The 20,299-nt window shown below is 36.1% G+C and overlaps 1 protein-coding gene across 1 annotated transcript in view; it reads left to right on the top strand.

The window, feature by feature from the left end:
- SHANK1 (SH3 and multiple ankyrin repeat domains 1) overlaps positions 1-20,299 on the top strand; it is a 639,575-nt gene that overhangs the window by 76,582 nt on the left and 542,694 nt on the right. Inside the window, 3 exon segments of the mRNA XM_053691067.1 lie at positions 1,790-1,993; positions 8,950-9,021; positions 10,606-10,714. Coding sequence (XP_053547042.1) covers positions 1,790-1,993; positions 8,950-9,021; positions 10,606-10,714 — 385 coding nt within the window.

Raw genomic sequence — 20,299 nt, forward strand, 5'->3', positions numbered from 1 at the left:
TTGGGTTGCATGTCCTTCAACCTGTCTTTTTAAAAAGGGTTATAATTGTTTAGAACAGGTAAATGTACTTGAAGGGATGAGTAATTATTTTGAAGGGTTAGGATAAAGGAGGGAACCTGTAGACGGAAACACATTACCCTCTGTTACAGGTGTATGTGTCTGAAAACTAAGTGAGACACTTGCATATCAGGTATCTGTTGTGCATTTAGTATTTGTAGTGTGTTGCTATGATCATTCTAATCTGAATATTAGACATTTTGTATGTAAGTGAAGACTGTGGCTGTAAGACAGTTGGCAAAGGAAGTAGAAAAGAGTGCGAGACCAAAGACAGCAACAAAAAAATAAACATTTCACAATGAAGTGTTAAATTGAAAATCAACTCCAAAATTGTTATTGTTTAAAAAGATAGATAATCCCTTTATTACCCATTCCCCAGTTTTGCACAGCCAACACAGTTATAATAATATACTTTTAACCTCTGTGATTATATCAAAGCCTCTTTTGACGGCCCCCTTATCACGTGGCTATTTATTTATTAACTATTGACTTGTTTTTTAGCCAATTAGTGCAGTGTCAGTCACAACTCCACGGGAGAGAACACAATTTTATATATACGTAGCACACATGAATTACATTTTATATATACATAGCACACATGAATTAGCAGTATCTGGTTGCAAAAGGCTAATAAAAATTAATGTGATAAGATGCTGTCTTTAGTGGCTTTAAGGAGCAGCAATGCACTAATGGTTTATAACAGAACACATGGGTGAGCCAATGACAATCGGTATATATATGCAGCCACCAATCATCAGCTAGAACCTAGGTTTTCTGCTGCTCCTGAGCTTGCCTAGACAAACCTTTCAGCAAAGGATAGCAAGAGAATGAAGCAAATGAAATAATATAAGTATATTGGAAAGTTGTTTAAAATTGTATTCTCTATCTGAATCATGGAAGAAAAAAAATTGGGTTTCATGTCCCAAATTGATCATGAGATTTTAAATAAATAAAATGAAAATAAAATATATGTGATGTAAATAAATATAAATAAAATATGACCTTTGCATAAAATGGTATAAGATTTGTAATATTATATTTAATGTTAGCATGAAATATTTCCATTTCTTACATCCTTTATTGTACAATTTGTGCAAGCTAAATCTTGATTAGTTGGAACTGTTTTAAAATGTACTTTATAGGTTAGATTCTTGGATTTTGGACAGATTTTAGCACATGAAGAAAATTAGTTGGGCAGTAAACTCTGTGCACCCAATGGGGCCTATCTATCCGAGTCTAAAGACCACTGCTCCATAACCCTGTCAGTCTGCTCTGAACAGGCGGACAGGAATCGCCGCAATTCAACCCGATCGAGTACGATCGGGTGGATTGACACCCCCTGCTGGCGGCCGCGAGTCTGCAGGGGGCGGCATTACAATGCTGAATACGGAGAGCGTATTGCTCTCCGCATTCAGCGAGGTCTTGCGGACCTGATCCGCACTGTCGGATCAGGTCCGCAAGACCTTTCATAAATAGAGGCCAATGTATGCATAGCATGGCTAAAATCTTTGTAAATAGAATTCTTTTAAGCTATGGAATGAATTGTTTAATTAGTAAAGTAAACTTTCAACAATTGTTCTGTAAAATAATAAGAGACACAAAACAAATAAATGTACAAATTGAAGTGTAGGTAATTTGTACAGGGAAAATATTGTGTTCTGCTTTGATACCCATGTGAGTTAAGGTGTCCCTTTCTATTAGTGTGCTCTAATCCCCTTTTTATGTTTTGCAGAAATGCCTCCGATTCAATCCAGATGCCACTATCTGGGTAGCAAAACAACAAATACTGTGCACCCTGAATGAGAGCCTGAAAGACGTCCTTAACTATGGCCTCTTTCAACCAGCAACCAATGGAAGAGATGCCAAGTTTCTGGATGAGGAACGCCTCCTTCGGGAATATCCACAGTCCTTCGAAAAAGGAGTTCCATATCTGGAGGTATGTAATGTCATTTAAATGTTTCTTATCATCCAATTTAAACACAGTTGAAGTTTTAGTTAATATCATATACCAACACACACAGCATATACATTTCATTTGATATTTTAATAATTTAAATATTACGTTCATCAAGATTAAAGGGACAGTGTATTGTAAAATTCCAATGACTTATAGACACTATTATAAAAGACTTAAAGGGACACTGAACTCAAATTTTTTCGTTTGTGATTCAGATAGAGCATGCAATTTTAAGCAACTTTCTAATTTACTCCTATTATCATTTTTTCTTCGTTCTCTTGCTATCTTTATTTGAAAAAGAAGGCATATAAGCTTTTTTTTTTTTTTTGTTCAGAACTCTTGATAGCACTTTTTTATTGGTGGATAAATTTATCCACCAATCAACAAGAACAAACCAGGTTGTTCCCCAAAAATGGGCCGGCATCTAAACTTACATTCTTGCATTTCAAATAAAGATACCAAGAGAATGAAGAAAATTTGATAATAGGAGTAAATTAGAAAGTTGCTTAAAATTTCATGCTCTATCTGAATCACGGAAGAAAAAAATTGGGATCAGTGTCCCTTTAAGAATTAGAATATACTATTCTAATATTTTAAAAAAGAAATGGAATTGAACACTAAATTTACATCAACATTTTAATAATAGATTCCCAATATAGAAAATGTTGAATTTGTGCACATTTCAAACATACATAGGCCACTACAAAACTTAAAAATGGTGGTACCATTTATATTCACACACAACAGATATAGCAATAGACTGCTTAAATCTGAAGGATAGAGTAATTATCGAGTAGCATAATTGAAGCAATATTAATAATCTGAATTGCATACACAGTACAACATTAATATTCACTTAATTTTGAGTAATGTCCAACATTCATCAAATACACACCACAGTCCATAAAAATGAATAACCATTGGCAAGCAAATCTAAGCTCTAAGCTAGATGATTATACTATCGCCATTAGCATTTTAAGTCAAGTCTACTCAGCCTCACAAGCCGTAAGTTAAACTTCAGTCTCTCCAATTTAAAAAAATCACTGATAGTAAGAGAAGTTTGAGAAGACCGCAGTAGAAACTCAATTCATGACCATAAATCAATCAATCACAATTCTGTACTTACTGCGTCCAACATGAGTCCACATTGTTTCCATGGGTGCCCATTTCTGCTTCAACTGTTTCAGGATTTTAATTCCGGCTTCAGTCCTACTCAGCTGCAGAAAAACTGCCCACAGTATAAATGCTCTTAGGGCTCAGTCCTCCAGTTTTCACTAAAGCTATTTAGCCTGGATTGAACATGCCGCTTTGTTGAATGTTTGGCAGAGCCACCACCAAACCAGCAGTCTATGCAAGTTTAACCCCATTAGCTTTTGTGATGTCGCTTTGTCAGGCTGTGTTCTATTTTAATAGCAAGTTTGTTACAGTGTAGCCACAATATTAAATAAACCTGTTCAATACTATGAAAACGTACTTTGATACATTTCTAATAATGCGATAGCATTATACCAAATGTGGTTCTTCTAATATTGCGGCCACACCGTAACAAACATGTTATTAATATAGAACACATTTGATACAGTGCAGTTGCAATATTAGAAAACACATAAAGTACAGTGTGAAATTACAGTGGCTATTAGAAATCTAATGTGAAGAAAGTTGTCAATTCCTGAAAACACATATAACATAGTGCAAAGTTTATAAAGCTCACTTTTGTAAAAACGAAAAAGCAGTGGTTACTGTCTTCTATGATATTGATAACATACAATACATTTTCCTAAAAAGAAAAGAACACACTAAGGGGCATATCTATCGCCAGAAACACCAGTTGTGAAGCAGCAGATATCGCCACAATTCAACCCGATCGAGTATGATCGGGTTGATTGACACCCCATTGGCCGCAAATCTGCAGGGGGCGGCGTTGCACCAGCAGCTCAAAAGAGCTGAATATGGAGAGCGTATTGCTCTCCGCATTCTGCAAGGTCTGTCGGACCTGATCCGCACTGTCGGATCAGGTCAGACAGACCTTTGTTAAATAGGCCCCTAAAAGTTTTTTATATAGCTAAATTACTTTCAATATATTATATAGTATTATACAGTTTAATACATACTTATAATACACCCCATACATATGTACAATATACCCATAATCCCCAACTCATATAGGTCTATTATTCATGCACTAGTTTCCCTATTGTAACAAAAGAGGTTGAGTTTTGGTTCACAAGTGTAATTCAATGTTGTCTAAAGGTATCATTTACATTACACCTTCACTGTAGATGGTGATACTACATTTAACATTCCGCCAGTGTCAAAGAAGCATCACCTCCTACATTGAAGTACAGTACAATGCCACAAATTTAATTTTTTTACTATAATGATCCTTTAAAGTGATGGTAAATCCAAGCGTTTAACAAAGGCTAGGATTTACTATCACTAAAAATAAACTCTAGTTTCTGTCATTAATTAATAAAAAACAGGTGCTAAACTCACTCTTTTTGTTCTGAACTATATCGCTAAAATCAGTGCCTACAGCCGCCCATGTCACAGTGCTCCTTTACCAGTGAGGTGACGTTTCCACCTGTAGTCATGCAAGGATGTCAGTTGACACGCACAGCTATAGGTTTAGAGGTGGAAACCTCACCTCATTGAAGAAGAGCGATGTGCTGCGGACATTTTTAATAATTGATAACAGAAACTAGAGTTTATTTTTAGTGATGGTAAATCCTAGTGTTTGTTAAACGCTTGGATTTACCATCACTTTAAGTATTGAAATTTTCAGTATAGGCTGTTGTAGTCCACATAGGCTTGAAAACAGCTATTTCAAATTACAAAATAAAGGTAAAGGAGCTATATGTGAACAATTTAATACAAAAGATGGAAGAAAGTCACAGAACACTGTCCTTTTATGTTTCTGTAGGCCATCTCTTACAAATAAAGGCCATATACAGTACAGATCCATTTTAAGGCTTAAAGTAACAGGTACATCTGACAACCTTAAACTATAATCAGGGGATCCATAACTACTCAGTACCTTCAAGATTATGAAAAGCTAACTTCACAATACAAAATATATAAATACAATTATGCACAATAAAGCAGGTGGGTAGATATAAAGGAATGACACTTACTAGAAGAAGAGAACACTTTATACATAGAACCATACCACGAGGAAGCATCATTTACATAACTTGCTATTATTCAAAGTAATAGTTATCAAGCCCCTCTGTTCAATGACCATTTATTTGTCATCGACATTAAAGGAAGGTTTTGCAATCCTGAGGCTGGTTGAAGTTTTTGATTTCACTTTTAAATTGCATTCTCCATGTGTCCTTTTAGAGTGTAACTTTGTAGCTGATCTCTTGGAAGGTGACAGAAACATACCAGCAGATACCATTGTGTTTTGGAGCACAGTGGACAATTCCAGCTGATTTTCTGATGTTCTTCTATGGTAGATTCCAAACCTTACAGTAGTATGATTAATTACTGGTCTGATTTGTTGAGAGTTAAAGGGACATGAAACCCAGCATTTTTCTTTCATGATTCATATACAGAATACAATTTTAAACAACATTCCAATATACTTCTATCATCTAATTTGCTTTCATTATTTAGGTATCCTTTGTTGAATAAATATCGATGAACATAGGTGAGCCAATAACAAGAGGCATCTATGTGCAGCGACCAATCAGCAGCTATTGAGGCTATTTATATATGCTTTTCAACAAAAGGATATAAAGAGAATGAAGCAAATTAGATAATAGAAGTAAATTGGAAATTTGTTTAAGATGGCATGCTCTTTCTAAATCATGAAAGAAACAAATTTGTGTTTCATGTCCCTTTAAATTTAGCATTAGTGATTTATTTTATCACTAAATTTCAAAATTAATTTCCCGGTCTTTTATATCAGGTGAAGGCCATCAGCCAAACACAAACGGATATATACAGTATATATGATTGTGAGCTATGAATTATTTGCTCTTCAACAAAGGATAAATAAGTATTCATGTGGTTACATTGTGCTTTGCAGGAACATCATAGTGATTTTCTATATTTTATCTAAAATATTATATTTCATAATCTATAAGAGTTTTTTTTAATCCATATTCCTGTGTTGAGTAAGTAAAGTTTTGGTGTCACCTGTTCAGGGTGCTGGCTGTGCTTGTGTAATGCAAACTTTCACTACTGTCGTGAGACACACCAAACCTTGATTCATGTGCTGCATATTTACTTATGCACATGAAATAGCGATATGTTGTCCTAGTAACATTTTTGCTAGTATATATACTGACTGTGCTTGTATGATGCAAACTGTCACTGTTGTGATACACACCAAACCTTGATTCATGTGCTGCATATTTACTTATGCACCTGAAATATCTATATGTTGTCTTAGTAACATTTTTGCTAGTTTATTGCAAAAATGATTCTATTCAAAATTAAAACGCATTTATGGAATTCTTAAAGGGATACTGAACCCAAATGTTTTATTTTCATGATTCTGAATTTACAATTATCAACTTTTCTTCGTTCCCTTTGTATCTTCATTTGAAAAAAACAAGAATGTAAGCTTACAAGCCAGTCCATCTTTGGTTCAGCACCTAGGTAGTGCTTGCTGATTGGTGCCTAAATGTAGCCACCAATCAGCAAGCACTATCCAGGGTTCTGAACCAAAAATGGGTCAGCTGGTAAGCTTACAATACTGCTTTTTCACATAAAGATACCAAGAAAATGAAGAAAATTTGATAATAGGGGTAAATAGAAAGTTGCTTATTTATTTGGGTTCAGTATCCCTTTAAGTATAATTATGTCCCTTTAACACAAGTTTCTCAAACCTAGGACAGTAATTTGGTATTTGCTTTAAGAACAGTTTGATCTCAAAAGAATATCATAAATACAGGAGGAATACAATCTGGTGCAAGCATTGCATAATTATTATTTCTTCTAAAATGTATGAGTAGAGAAGGCAACGCAGGTTTGATGACATTTTTAGTATAGCAGATGAAGTAAAATCTGTTAAAGCATTTTATAATGAAGAGTTCCCATTAAAGCTGTTAATTGTTACTGTTGTCTGTCGAAAATGGACCCGTAAAGATTGTTGTGAATACTCATTAAACATTTTATATCCTCATACATCAAAGATTTACTATTCATGTCTGAACCCAGTAATGACATCTAATTCAATATCAAGCAGAAATGGGAAGTATTTATAAACTTACTGTCACCGGCTCACTTCTCTTAATGTGCACTGCAGCTGGTTGTGAAGTGTTCCCTTAATGCATTAATGATATTTATTCAATATTCTGTGATTCCTAAACAAAAATGATAAAGGAGTTGATCAAAATCTATTGTTTGATAATTATCTGCATGTTAATGAATGTAGTTTAGCCCTAATTAATGGCCACGTGATCCCAATTAGCCATTGTCATTGTTTATCAGCAACACTTTATTTTTTTCGGTATCATGTCAGTGATTCAGGATTCAGATAGAGCAGACATTTTTATGCAACTTTGCAATTTACGTCTATTATCAATTTTGTTTCATTCTCTTGGTATCCGTTTTTGATTGAGCAGCAATGCACTAATGGGAGCTAGATGAACACAATCATTAAAGGGACATAAAACCCAAAACATTTCTTTCATGATTTAAGTAGAACATACAATTTTAAACAACTTTCTATTTTACTTCTATTATCAAATCTGCTTCATTGTCTTGGTATCATTTGTTAAAGGAACAGCAATGCACTAATGGTTTCTAACTTAACACATGAGTGAGTCAATGACAATCGCTATATATATGAAGCCACCAATCAGCAGCTAGAACCTAGTTTCTTTGCTGCTCCTGAGCTTACCTAGATAGATCTTTTAGCAAAGGATAACAAGAGAAGGAAGTAAATTAAATAATAGAAGTAAATTTGAAAGTTGTTTAAAACTGCATGCTCTGTCTAAATCATGCATGTCTAATTATGACTTTATTAGACATGGCTGAACTGGCAGAAATATCAGACCTCCATATATATATATATATATATATATATATATATACATACATACATACATACATACATACATACATACATACATACATAGAGGCCACCTGCATGCTGCCTTGTGATTAAATAGCTTTTGTATAAAGAATAGTAAAGTATTCACATTTTCAGTATACTTGGTGGTTTCAACAGACTAAATCAGCTATATATGATAAAGTAAAGCTAAAGGAGCTATTACTAAATAATTTTATATACTCTAGCGGGTAAAACAGATAATTGGGAACAAATTAAAGTGGAGAAAAAGTTGGAATGCAATGTCCCTTCAATGAGTTTTGGATTGCAAATTGGAAGATTGTATCTGTCCGTAAACCAAAGACCAATAATTGGAGAGAACAATGGAGAATGAAAATGTTATTACCTTATCTCTTCTATACCCCACTGGGAATGTAATTTCTTCTGCTGGCTGTGTTTACACAGCTTATCTAAAGCTTGGACCAAAGGCCAGGAACTTTCAGAATAGGTGGGGATACCACAAGCTAAATCAACTATTTCAAATGCCAATATAAGGGTAAAGGAAATACTTGTAAGCAATTTAATACACTCCAGCAGGTAAATTGGATAATTCGGAACAAATGAAAGGGGAGAACATTTTTGAGTAAATTGTCCCTTTAACTATGCAAATTATGATCTTATGTTGTTTTTGGGAGATAACAATTTTTAGCTTTAGAAGCATTTTAGGATTGTGATCAATTGAAAAACACATTGACTAAATCTGCCAATGTTCAGAAATCGCTACCTACCGAAAGCAAAGTGCAAGATTGAGATTAACTTCAAAAAGGAATATAAATACTGTGAAAATGTGTTTTAGTGTGAGGAATGCAAATATACAGTACATCGGTATTTGTTCTTGTTAATTTATGTATGTTTTTATTTCTTGTATTTTTAGTTTCGCTACAAGACAAGAGTTTACAAACAGACAAACCTTGATGAGAAGCAGCTGGCCAAGCTTCACACCAAGGTGAGATGCTCTGTGGTTTGCAAAATGTTAAGAAAAAAAGACTATATTAAAAAATAGAAACCGTGCTTTTTTAAACGTTTGTTACATATTTAAATTTACTTCTAATGCAAAACTTAGTGGCTAATTCATTAGAGTATATAATGCCTGGGCTACTGGCCTTGGTAAACTAGGTTTGCCAGCTTTCCACCACAATAAACAATCTCAAGCGGGGCACGATGGTAGCTGGGGTCACACAATGCTGCCCCCAAAAGCCACCACTCTTGATCCAACCATGTATAGTTTTCACAATTGAGCAGGCATTTTACCCCTTGGCTGCCAGTAACATACAACCCAAAAATGTTACCTCTTCAGTTGCTGCACCACATTTAAACAGTAGTGATTTCACCCCTTGACTGTCACTTGTTTGATTTTGCTCCATATTCGTAGTGCATTAAGGCATAGGAGGCCTTTTACATTTTAAGGAACAGTCAAATCAAAATTAAACTTTCATGATTCAGATAAGGCAACAACTTTCCAATTTACTTTTACCATCAAATTTGTTTTCTTTCTTGAAAGCTAAACCTATGTAGGCTCAAATTGATTTCTAAGCCATTAAAGGCCACCTATTATCTCAGTGCATTTAGATAATGTTAGTTTGTGTGTGCCATATAGATACATGTAGTTATTTATGAGTCAGCGCTTATTGGCTAAAATAAAAGTCTGTCAAAAGAACTGAAATAAGGGGGCAGTCTGCAGAGGCTTAGATACAAGGTAATTACAGAGGTAAAAAAGTGTATTAATAAAACAGTGTTAGTTATACAAAACTGGGGCAAGGGTAATAACGGGATTATCTATCTTTTTAAACAATAAAAACTAAAACCCATTGAAGTGTCTAGTATTTTTGTCAAGGTTTTACTGAACAGCCTGCTAAAATACTTGACTTTTGTTAATACTGAAATTGTATTGTTTTTTTACATTGTGATCACTCAGTACTTGAAAAATGAACATCGGAAGCCAAAGCTAGGGTCAAAAATAGAAAAATTACATGCTCTAATTAAATAGGTCATATAATTTGTGCATCAGAATTTCCCTTTAAAAGAAAAAATAATAAGCTGTCTACCAAGCTGATATAGCTGTATACTATAATCATAAACAGTCCATGAATTAATGATGTTACTAATGAATGTATTATCTTCTCATTTTTGCATTTATTTACAGCAATAGGAATATCACACAATGTAATCAACTCCATTATGCCTATCCTTTTCAGAAAACAAAAAATTGATTTGTTGTCTCTAGCAGCAAAGGGATAACTAATATGATGGTACTCGTGGCATATTGCAAACAAACTGAAGAACATTGACAAATCTCTTTTTAAAGTTCTTTAGTAGAAAATGCTGGAGATCATTTATCAAAGTGCCAGTTGTTATAGGAATGCAAACATTTCAATGATTTATATGATGTACCAATTAGATGCTCTTTAGAATTTATTTACACTGTGAATACATATGTGAATATAATGGCATTGGTGTAGATTAAGTGTGATATAAACAACTTGAAGTTATTGTCAGTGTATAAGTCATAAGCTTATTTTTTTCCATGTAGGCTGGCCTCAAGAAATTTATAGAATACATACAACATGGCTCTGCAGAGAAAATTGCTAGGTTGCTGGATAAAGGCTTGGACCCCAACTATCATGATTCAGAAACTGGAGGTAAGATAAATATATTTGTGTTTGTGTGCATATATTTAATGAAAAAATAAATATATATATATATATATATACATACACAGTGAAAGCCCTGTATCCTCTGTTTCATTTAGGCTACTGTTACTTAGGGCTCCATGTACTAAGCAGTCAGCGAGCTACCCGCAACAAATCTCGCGTCAAAACTCGCAAACTGATATGTACAAAGCCGTCAATTATGTTAAAACTCGCATCTTTAAAATTGCGAGCGTACTTATCCGCCAAACCTCGCTACCGCTCCATTTTTCACTGTAATTAGACACATTTGACCACCAACTCGCCAAAAAACGAATGTACTAAAAAATCTATTTGTCCGCTCGCTACAATTTCCGCTCCCACCTCGCTATTTTTGCCTCGCCACCTTTTAGGTGGCGGGCAAGGTACAAAACAATAGGAAAGTCAATCTAGACGCCAGTCTAGACATATATAAAAGGCAGTAATATCAGCATTGTACTTACAGCATAACTGGCGTCTAATTTGTCTCTCATTTCCATGTACATAAATTGCGCCCAATTTGTCGACTGTAATTAAAGAGTAATCTATTTAAATTTGTATTGTTAGTTGTCAATCTTTATAATTATTTTTATATTAATATTTATATATTATCAGATCCAGATGAAGCCATATCCAAATTGTAAATAAATATTACAAAAATAACGCTCTGTTATCACTCTTCAAAAAATTTTGAACAATAATAAAGTTGTTTAGATAAGTTGAACTTTTATAGGAGCAAAATTCTATTCCCGCGACTACTATGATGTTCGTGACACCTTGCATGTCACGTGTTAATAATTGGCCAGACAATTCAACTGAAAGTTAAGTACCATCAGCTTAGTCGCGGCGAGCGAGGCGTCAAATTTATCAACAATCCGCAACTGCTCGCGGCGGGCTAGACTTGTCTATTTATTGGGGGATTATTAGTACATAGTGACAGCGGACACCATTTCGCCCGCGGCGAGTAACGGCGAGTTTATCCGCGTCTACAATGACGGATGAATTGACGGCTTAGTACATGGAGCTCTTAGTAGCCATTATCAGATCAACTCTCAGGGTGTTGCAATGCTTGTGTTCATTTAACCCTTATATTACTTAATTCATGTTTTATTATAAAAATTGTTCTATTTTATTATTAGTTGTTGTTGTTAATGTCTTATTATGCCTAACTTATAAATGAAACTTTATCATAGGTACATACAGCTTGTACAGTATATAGTGTTCGCTACTATCCGTGGTTTCAGGCATCCACGGGGGGCTTGGAAACTATTCCTCCTGGATACAGGGGTACATATATATATATATATATATATATATATATATAAATATATACACAAAACACAGGAATGGGCCGCACTCTCAGAGCAGACAGGGTAAACATCCTAAGTCCCTGTAAACTCCACATTCCCTGAACACTGACAGACAGTTCAGTTGTACAGCTCCCAGCAAGCTAGGCAGGTAACCCCTGAGCTCTTGTGGGACCCCTATATTGCAGAAAATAATTTCCACAGCTAGAGGGAGGGAGGGAGGGAGAGGGGGATCCACTACCGACAGAAACTGTGTAAAGGTAATAGGGGAATCCTACATTTTTTAAAATGCCCTAAAACTTAACATTGGGAGACTGTCTGCCAGTACTTAAGATGGTGGTGATCAGTGTGTGTGTGTGTGTGTGTGGGGGGGGGGGGGGGGGTTGGGTCGAAGGAGGGAAGAAAGCTGTTTAGGAGGGATCAAGTAGTGATCAGGGGGTGCAAGGTATACTTTGGGAGGGTAATCTCTACATTATACCTGATTAACCACTTCACTTGTGGAGTAATGAACAAAGTTTAGGATTAAATATGGAGAGTTATTTTGCAGGGATCAATGTATTATACAGGTCTCAATATGACCGCAGCACATTTATTTAAAGGGACAGTCAAGTAAAAAAAAAAACATTTCATGATTCAAATAGGGCATGTCATTTTAAAAAACTTTCCAATTTTTTTTTATCACCAATTTTGCTTTGTTCTCTTGGTATTTTTAGTTGAAAGCTAAACCTTGGAGGTTCATATGCTAATTCCTTAGACCTTGAAGGCCGCCTCTAATCTAAATGCATTTTGACAGTTTTTCACCACTAGAGGGCATTAGTTCATGTGTGTCATATAGATAACATTGAGCTCATGCACATGAATTTACCAAGGAGTAAGCACTGATTGGCTAAAATGCAAGTCTGTGAAAATAACTGAAATAAGGGGGCAGTCTGCAGAGGCTTAGATACAAGGTAATTACAGAGATAAAATGTGTACTGTGTTGGTTATGCAAAACTGGGGAATGGGTAATGAAGGGATTATCTTTCTTTTTAAATAAAAAAAAATCTGGTGTTGACTGTCCCTTTAAATCCTAAAGTGATTTAAGAGAAATTAAAGTCAAAACTAAATAGAGTCTGCAAAGTCAAACAATTTTCGTGTTTACTTGTCTCTGGGTAGCCTTGTTGAATATTATACCTAGGTAGACTCAAAAGCAGACATGCACTACTGAGAGCTAACTGTTGCTTTGTGGCTGCACTTTTCATTGTCTCACCTAATGTATTCAGCAAAATCCCAGAAGTGCATCTCTGTCCTTGAGCTGATTTTCAACAATGGATACAAAAAGAACAAAGAAATACCCTACTTGTCTAGGTTTCCAAGTAATTTATAGGAAATATAGGCAAAAAACTACAAAGAGAGAATTATTGGTTTAACACAAAAAATTGCTATATTTGGACTCTAAGCTAAATAGCAGTCACCCAATCCAAAAAGGCTTCACGACAAAATATATTTATAGAATTTAGACACCTCAGAGTATTTACCTAGAGGTAGTTTCACACTTTACATGTAACCCTTTTATTGCCAAGGGCAGAGAAAATAAACCTTAGGGATAAACCCCCCCAAAAAAACTTTATTCAAATTATAACAAAAAATATTATTTAAATAAAATGTATAAAATATATATACACACACTTTATTAATACCAGTAGTGCTCCTCAAGGACTGAAAATCCTCTTATGTATTTTATTTATGTATTGTAGGTATTTATGGATTATGAAGTAAATACCTGAAAATCAATGTGTTAAAGGAATACGGCTAGATTACGAGTTTTGCGGTATGAGTGAAAAAGCAGCATTAAGGCTCATAACGCTGCTTTTTCACTACCGCTGGTATTACGAGTCTTGCAGGTTTAGAGGCACTGCACATTTTTTTGGCTGTACCGCAAATTAACTTACGCAATTTGCGTAAAGTCTTTTTTCAATGGGACTTCCATAGCGCCAGTATTACAAGCTTTTTCTGGGAGGCCAAAAACCGAGGCTCTCCCGCATTGCAAACACTAAAATAAAATTATTAACCCCTAATCTGCCGCTCTTGACATCGCCGCCACTATAATAAACATATTAACCCCTAAACCGCCGCATTCCCGCATCGCAAACACTAGTTAAATATTCTCCAGTCCCAAAAAAACAGTGCAGTCTGTGAAGACAAGAAGGTGGACTCCAATAGTGCAATATTGTAAAAACAAGCACTAGTTAAATATTATTAACCCCTAATCTTCCGCCCCTAACATCGCCGCCACCTACCTTCATTTATTAACCCCTAATCTGCCGTCCCCAACGTCACCACTATACTAAATTTATTAACCCCTAAACCTGTCTAAACCCTAACCTAACACCTCCTAACTTAAAATAATAATTAAAATAAATCTAAATAAAAATTACTATCATTATCTAAATTATTCCTATTTAAAACTAAATACCTATAAAATAAACCCTAAGCTAGCTACAATATAACTTATAGTTACATTGTATCTAGCTTAGGGTTTATTTTTATTTTACAGGCAAGTTTATATTTATTTTAACTAGGTAGAATAGTTACTAAATAGTTATTAACTATTTACTAACTACCTAGTTAAAATAAATATAAATTTACCTGTAAAATAAAAATAAAACCTAACCTATCTTACACTAACACCTAACATTACACTACAATTAAATAAATTAAATTAATTGAATACAATTACCTAAATTACAAAAAAAAACCACAAAATTACGCAAAATAAAAAAAGAAATTATCAGATATTTAAACTAATTACACCTAATCTAATAGCCCTATCAAAATAACCCCCCAAAATAAAAAAAAACCTAGCCTAAACTAAACTACCAATAGCCCTTAAAAGGGCCTTTTGCGGGGCATTGCCCCAAAGAAATCAGCTCTTTTACCTTTCACAAACAACCCTCCAACAGTAAAACCTACCACCCACATAACCCACCCCCCAAATAAAATCCTAACTAAAAAAACCTAAGCTCCCCATTGCCCTGAAAAGGGCATTTGTATGGGCATTGCCCTTAAAAGGGCATTTAGCTCTTTTTCAGCCCAAACCCTAATCTAAAAATAAAACCCACCCAAAAAAAACCTTAATAAACCTAACACTAACCCCTGAAGATCCACTTACAGTTTTGAAGACCGGACAATAATCCTCAACAAAGCCGGGAGAAGTCTTTATCCAAGTGGTAAGAAGTCCTCAATGAAGCCGGGAGAAGTCTTCATCCAAGACGGAAGAAGTCTTCATCCAGACGGCATCTTCTATCTTCATCCATCCAGTGCGGAGCGGCTCCATCTTCAAGACATCCGGCGTGGAGCATCCTCTTCTTCTGATGACTAATGACGAATGAAGGTTCCTTTAAATGACATCATCCAAGATGGCATCCCTTTAATACTGATTGGCTGATAGAATTCTATCAGCCAATGTGAATTAAAGGTGAAGAAATCCTATTGGGTGATGCAATCAGCCAATAGGATTGAGCTTCAATCCTATTGGCTGATCCGATCAGCCAATAGGATTGAGCTTGCATTCTATTGGCTGATTGGAACAGCCAATAGAATGCAAGCTCAATCCTATTGGCTGATTGCATCAGCCAATAGGATTTTTTCACGTTTAATTCCGATTGGCTGATAGAATTCTATCAGCCAATAGGAATTAAAGGGAAGCCATCTTGGATGACGTCATTTAAAGGAACCTTCATTCGTCGGAAGAAGAGGATGCTCCGTGCCAGATGTCTTGAAGATGAGCCGATCCGTGTTGGATGGACTTCTTTCAGGTTATTTTGATGCAATCAGCCAATAGGATTGAGCTTTAATCCTATTGGCTGATCCGATCATAAAAATAAACCCTAAGCTAGCTACAATGTAACTATTAGTTATATTGTAGCTAGCTTAAGGTTTATTTTATAGGTAAGTGTTTCGTTTTAAATAGGAATTATTTAGGTAATGATAGTAAGTTTTTATTTAGATTTATTTTAATTATATTTAAGTTAGGGGATGTTAGGGTTAGGGTTAGACTTAGGTTTAGGGGTTAATAAATTTAGTATAGTGGCAGCGACGTTAGGGGCGGCAGATTAGGGGTTAATAAATGTAGATAGGTGGTGGCAATGTTAGGGGTGGCAGATTAGGGGTTAATAAATGTAGATAGGTGGCGGCGATGTTAGGGGCGGCAGATTAGGGGTGGTGGTGGTGGTGTTAATTGCATCAGTGAAGACTTCATTTGTGTCATACAAGTCACCTCTAACTCTGAGAAGTATATGTGCATATGTCACTGAAAATTGTAATACATTTTACTGGACTCATTTAGTGCTAATGGAAGTATATTTCAAAAAAGCTAATATTTCAAACTTAAATGCACCCATTCACATTTCATTTCTGACACTTCTATCCCTTTAAACGTATTATAGTGTTTTTATTTCTTACTGTCAAGGTGTTTTCATAGGATGAAGAACCTCATAATAGGAAATTATAACCAGTCAATGGCAATCTACTGTATTGTCAGATGAATCCTTTATAAACTCATGTTAATTAAATTAATTTTAGCCTGATTAGTTTGATGAGGAGAGAGAGTACACGAATGATACTTATTTGAGTTATGATACTCCCCCCCCCCCCAACTCTGTATACACTGCAGTCTAAACCCAGCCATAGTCAGCAGCCTCAACGATCAAAGTCTACCAGACTGAAGATTCACAAGAGAGCACGCTGATGCCCAGCTTGTAGACCCCATATGAGAGACATTTAAAAAAAATTACTATTAGCTAAAATCTGTTCTACCCATTAGTAGGGATGGGCGAATGTTATTGTAGAATTTCGATTTACATAATAGAATGTTGAGAGCTTGAGAAAGAGGCCTTGAAACGTTGCTCAAATAAAAGGTGTTTCCTGCTGCAAAGTATCTCCTCAGACCTTGGTAGGGGGGTCTGTGAAGGTTTGAGCACCTACTTTCTGCAAATCCTGCAGTGTTACGTATGGAGGGGATGACCCAGGAGTGCTGATCCTAACATTGACTTTATCCATAATAGAATGTTGATAACAACAAATATTCTTAAAAATTATATTATCGAATGTTATTTACAGTTTTCGAATGTCACTTTCAAATTCAAATGTCACTTTTGAATACGAATGTGACATTCGAATTCGAATGTCACATTCAAATTCGAATATTACATTTATAAAACATAGTTGTAGACTAGAAATACTATTTCGAATTTAAATGCTGCATTCAAATTCAAATTTAACATTTATACAACACAGTTGTAGACTAGAAAAACTATTTCGAATTTGTATGTGACATTCGAATTTGAATGTCACATTAAAATTTGAATATTACATTTAAAAACACAATATTAGACTAGAAATACTATTCTGAATTTGAATGTGACATTCAAATTCAAATGTAGCATTCTGATTCGAATATTACATTTATTAAGCACAGTTGTAGACTAGAAATACTATTTTGAATACAAATGGGACATTTGAATTGTAATGTGACATTCAAATTCAAATATTACATTTTAAAAACACAATATTAGAGTAGAAATTACCATTTTAAATTCGAATGTCACATTTGAATTCAAATATTACATTTATAAAACACAGTTGTAGACTAGAAATACTATTTCAAATTTAAATGCTACATTCAAATTCGAATATTACATTTATACAACATAGTTGAAGACTAAAAATACGAATTTGAATGTCACATTTAAATTCGAATATTACATTTAAAAAAAAAGTATTAGACTAGAAATTCTAATTTGAATGCTATATTCGAATTTGAATGTCACATTCAAATTCAAAATAGTATATGACATTTATTAAACACAGTTGTAGACTAGAAATACTATTTCGAATTTGAATGTGACATTCGAATTTGAATGTCACATTCAAATTCGAATATTACATTTCGAAATTGAATGAACATTCTATTATTCGGAGGAATATTTTTTAATTTTATTGAAAAATTTTAAAACAAAAATATGAAAATAGAATGTTAGAATGTTATATAAACATTCAAAATTTGATTAGAATGAACAAATGTATCAAAATGCGTTTTAAATTTCGAATTTTTAGAAACATTCGCCCACCCTACCTATTAGCCCGATTCTCTAAATGTAACTAGCTTGGAGATAAATCATCTCACACACCTCAAAGGGGCATATTTACAATTGAAATGTTTAAGAAAATCAGAAGCTAGAAATCACAGGGAAATGGGAGCTGTTTACAACAGAAAGTAATGATGCGCTCAGGCATTGAAATAAATTCTCACAAATACAAATTCAACTGAAATGTCTTCAATACAGTTTAAATTGTTTTTGTTTCTAGTTTAATATACTGTACTTTTCTGTCATATACCTAGGCACTAATGGAAATTTAGCTGTAGTAAAACACTATGGGCCAGATTATAAGTGGAGCACAAAATATTTTAGCACGCTTCCATAGCCTCCAATGGGAGCCTCATTCTGATGCAGTCATACACGACACAGAACCTAACCACAGCAAAGGGGGTAAATCGCGCAGTGATTGGCAGCAATTTTAAATATATAAGTATATGCATATATATTTATGTGTTAATATGTGTATATATATACATAAACACATACATATATAATTACAGGGAACAAAGAGTTCCCCTAGACTGCAATATAAAGGCACTTTTCAGTGCCGTTTCTTTTCTAAAACCCCACAGCCGCTAACTTTATGCTACTATTTTTTATAACTCTAGAAACTGTTGTCACGGATAACAGTGATCATCGCTGAGCTGATGGAAGGTGATTGAGCCAGTGATCAGGCCAGTGAGCCCAGCAGCAGCCGGGGCAGTGACTGGGCCAGCGAGCCCTCTACTGGGGGGTGGAGATGTCTAGCAAGAGATCCAATGGTGGCTGGCGCTCTATGGGACCAGATCATCACCCTGATAATTGCCAACACAACTCGCCAAGACGTTGGAGGTCCAGAAGCTATGGGGGGAGCCGCACTGGCCGAACAGAGGCCTGCTCCCACCCAGAAGAAACTACCCCATGAGGCTTTCCATGCCTTTAAAGACGGAGAGGAGGAGATGGATTGATACCTGCAGGTATTCGAGACTCAGTGCGATCTGCATGGCATCCCTGATGCCGACAGGGTGACCCTCCTGATTGGGAAGCTCTCGGGGAGGGCCATGGATGCCTTTGAGGCAATTCCCCTGGAAGACAAAAGGAACTATGAGTGGGTGAAATAGCGCATCTTGGCTAGTATGCCATCACTCCTGAGGCTCACCGTCTGAAGTTCCGGAGCTTGAGGAGGAGAGAGGGGCAACCCTTTACAGAGTGGACTCACCAGTTCTCCTGCTCCCTGGACTATTGGTTTTCGGGGTGCCAAGTGACCACCCTGGCCCAAGCCTCCCAGCATATCCTTATGGAACATTTTTATGGTAACTCCCCACCAGAGGTACGAGAATGGGTCAGGGACTGGAAACCTGAGACAGTGGATCAAGCTGCCGTCCTCACAGACCAATTTTTTGATGCCTGACACCCAGTTCAACCCGAACCCCGTCCAACAGCCCCCTCCACTTCTGCACCTCCTCAGCCTACAGTGACCCTCAGGCACCCCCCTGTTCCACCGGCTCCCCTGTGCTCTTCTGTCTGTCTTGGAAGACAGGAATCCGGCGCTACGGGTGTGATCAAGTGGGCCATGTACAGTCCAAGTATCCAAGGAATCTGCCCCACCCCAAATGGACCAGAGCACCAGTTGGGGTTTCTAGGGGAGTGGCTCACTTCTTTGAGTCTGGGAGCCCAGCCCACTTGAGCCGAAGAAGATTTTGGGGTTCTGCATGAAGTAGACCTGGTGCAGGCGGCAGCTGGTGACAATCGAGTGCACCATCACTAGCCGGTATGGATCAATGATCCAAGGACTACAGGACAGTGGAGCCACCATTACTCTTGTCCAGACAAACCTGGTCACCAGCTCGGACCAGATGAGGAAATTTATTACAGTTTGTGTGACTGGGGGTAAGGTTCTCCGGATCCCTAAAGCATGGGTTTACCTAGATTGGGGTGCCGGCTCCTATGTGTTGAAGTGAGAGTCATGGCCCACTTGCCGGCAGAGGTCTTGTTGGGAAATTACTTGGGGCATCTTGCATCCTCCTTTATATGGATAGCACAACGGATACCTGCCCAGTCACCACCCGCCAATAAGCCAGGCTCCAAGCTCCCGCACTTGACCCTGGGACCCAGGTAAGCCACCTCCACCT

This window comes from Bombina bombina, chromosome 8 (assembly GCF_027579735.1).
Source record: "Bombina bombina isolate aBomBom1 chromosome 8, aBomBom1.pri, whole genome shotgun sequence".
NCBI lineage: Eukaryota > Metazoa > Chordata > Amphibia > Anura > Bombinatoridae > Bombina > Bombina bombina.